A 2,500-nucleotide genomic window follows, 5' to 3' on the forward strand; every position below is an offset into this window, starting at 1 on the left:
AACAAAACATTCCTTAAATATGAGATAAAGGTTTAAAATGATAACACTTTGTCAATAAAAACATCCAAAATTATAATGTATCTCTAGTGTTTTCTTCAAAATAATGACCACACAGACCAATAAAATGAAAATATGAAATATGTTCTTAGAGTTAATGAGAGTGTTTAATATTTTCTTGAATATAAACCCTTGGATATAATCCAGTTGACAATAACTTTGTCGTAGATAAGTTTTGATTAAAATTCTTTCCCTTTAAAAAATTCAGATACGTTTTGATATATTGCTCATAGCACTTAATTGACTGACCTCATACGTCCATTATGTAATTTGGGTGGCTCACTACTGTAATTCTAGTAAGAATTTGTCTCTGTTTTTTCCTCCTAGGAGTTAGAACAGAACAGGATTTGTACGTTCGTCTAATAGATTCAATGACCAAACAGGTGAGAAAGTTTAAGCTTTGGTAACAGTTTAAGTTGCTGAGTTTGTATCACTCAGTTTAGAGGGCATGGTACTGAAAATTGATCTACTGTATCTATTTTTCTTTTAGTTTATTTATCATGTTAATTAAAATTCCATATTATTGGAAAATATTTAGAAAGTAAAAGTTTTATTGTTACTACCCTAGGTAGTACATATATGTAACATTAAATGCCTGGCCCTCTGAGTCAAATTTTAATCTAATTAATTTTAGCAATGGATAGTTAAAAGAGAAAATGCTATAAAGTTGCCCCAAGTTTATTTTTAAATGCACTCTTTCCATTTGGAACTTATTTTACATATTTTCCCCGATGGGCAAAGTCAATACTTCTTTCTCGACATCTTAAAACTTTGAATGTGATTTGTCCTTTTATTTTATAATGTGATGATCTAGTAACGCGAGACGTTTATTTGGATTTAAAAGTTAAATGTGTTGAGGTGAAAAGTCATCTTGTTCTCCTCTAGTCCATATTCACCTCTCAGCCCCCCATCTCCATAATTCAAACTCCATGCTCCAGGGGTCACCCAAACCCGTCCATTTCCCTGAGATCAGCTTCTGTTTCTTCTTCAAATCTCTGTCATACCTTGTAAATAACATAATTACAAACAGATCCTTATTAAATTATTTAACCTGCCTTGGTCAACTTTTCCGATGATAACGACATGCTATCAGTATTGCGCCATAGCAATTAAAGGCAGAAAGCTATTTGTTAGCTTTTGATAATGTTCAACTTCTATTTTTTTCCCGGAGAGACATTGGATGGGGCGGGGAAGGCAGAATTACAGTGTTCTGAAAATCAGATTCCAGATATGTAAATTAAAACCACTCGACAAACACGCCATTTTTAACATAGAATTTAACTGGTGTGTGTGTTACACACATAGGTGAGAATAGCTTCTCCAATATATGTTTTGCTAACTTTTAAGACCCAAAACTAAGAGCAGATGGGTTTTTAATTTTTCCCTTCCCCAGCGGGAATAACGGGCTACTCCATTCGGCACACAGATCTAGGATTCCCTCCCCCCCCCCCCCTCAGATTTCAATCTTCCTTCCCCACCTCCCTAAAAAGTTTATACTTATCTTGACAAAAACAGGATTCGATTTAAATGTCTCCAGTAGTCAAATTGTGTGATTTCCTCTGAGAGAAAAACAGATCTGACAGGCAAACTACTATCACTCTGACAAAGACGAAGGCGTTGTACTCTTCAATACTTATTTCAATAGGTTACAGAGAAGCCCCTTTTAAACTCTGGAGCGCTCTTGAGTTGACAATGTGGTTTTATTTCCTTTGTATAGACCAGCTAAATGTTTTCGGAAATCGCTGTAGCGGTCTAATTAAGAGGCTGATACAGGCAGCTATAAGTTTGGAGGCTGCTGAATAAAAGAGTACAGAGGCTACATTTTAAGTACACTTTTATTGTTCATTTAGCTTCGTACCTTTGCAGTACAAACAGTGCTGAAAATAAAGGCTTTTAATCTCTCTTCACTGACGGGAGAAAAAATAGCCCAGTAACTGATCAAAGAGTCAATGGCGCTGAACCGACAGTTTATGGATTTCTGTTTGTGCTACAAAATAAAAAATAAATCACATATAAATACGGGGATTCATCAGAGGAGAAGTAACAATCGCCAGAAGTGATATGGCACGCTGCAACAACAAACATTTGCAGCCATGGAGACTGCTTGTTATGTCTGCGGTGACATATATTACTTGTGTGTTTTCAAAACAATACCTGTCTATAAGGCTATAGGTTACCGTTGCAACTGGGCCATCTTTCTCTTTAGTGACTAGTGCTAGCTATGCGGGCTTTAATTTAAAATAACAATGGTAATAACCATGGCCCTGTCAACACACAACTGGAAATAAAGTAAGTGTCAAAGTGGCTGAGGAGGTTAGAGGGCACTGGTGATATCATGGCCACTGGTGATATAGTTTCCAGAGGGGAAGCCATGGCGAGGATTAGATCTATTCCTTTTTTTTTGCAAAGCGGGACTTGGTGGAGAATCTCTTTCCCAGCCCCA

At 36.4% G+C, this 2,500-nt stretch overlaps 1 protein-coding gene across 2 annotated transcripts in view; it reads left to right on the forward strand.

The window, feature by feature from the left end:
* Positions 1 to 2,500, forward strand: part of EBF3 (EBF transcription factor 3) — a 131,390-nt gene that overhangs the window by 1,965 nt on the left and 126,925 nt on the right. For both annotated transcript variants that reach the window (XM_073354037.1, XM_073354039.1), the window contains exon 4: positions 385 to 440. In XM_073354037.1, the coding sequence (XP_073210138.1) occupies positions 385 to 440 (56 nt within the window). The remainder of the gene's footprint in view (positions 1 to 384; positions 441 to 2,500) is intronic.

The sequence above is a fragment of the Lepidochelys kempii genome, chromosome 7 (assembly GCF_965140285.1).
Source record: "Lepidochelys kempii isolate rLepKem1 chromosome 7, rLepKem1.hap1, whole genome shotgun sequence".
Taxonomy (NCBI): domain Eukaryota; kingdom Metazoa; phylum Chordata; order Testudines; family Cheloniidae; genus Lepidochelys; species Lepidochelys kempii.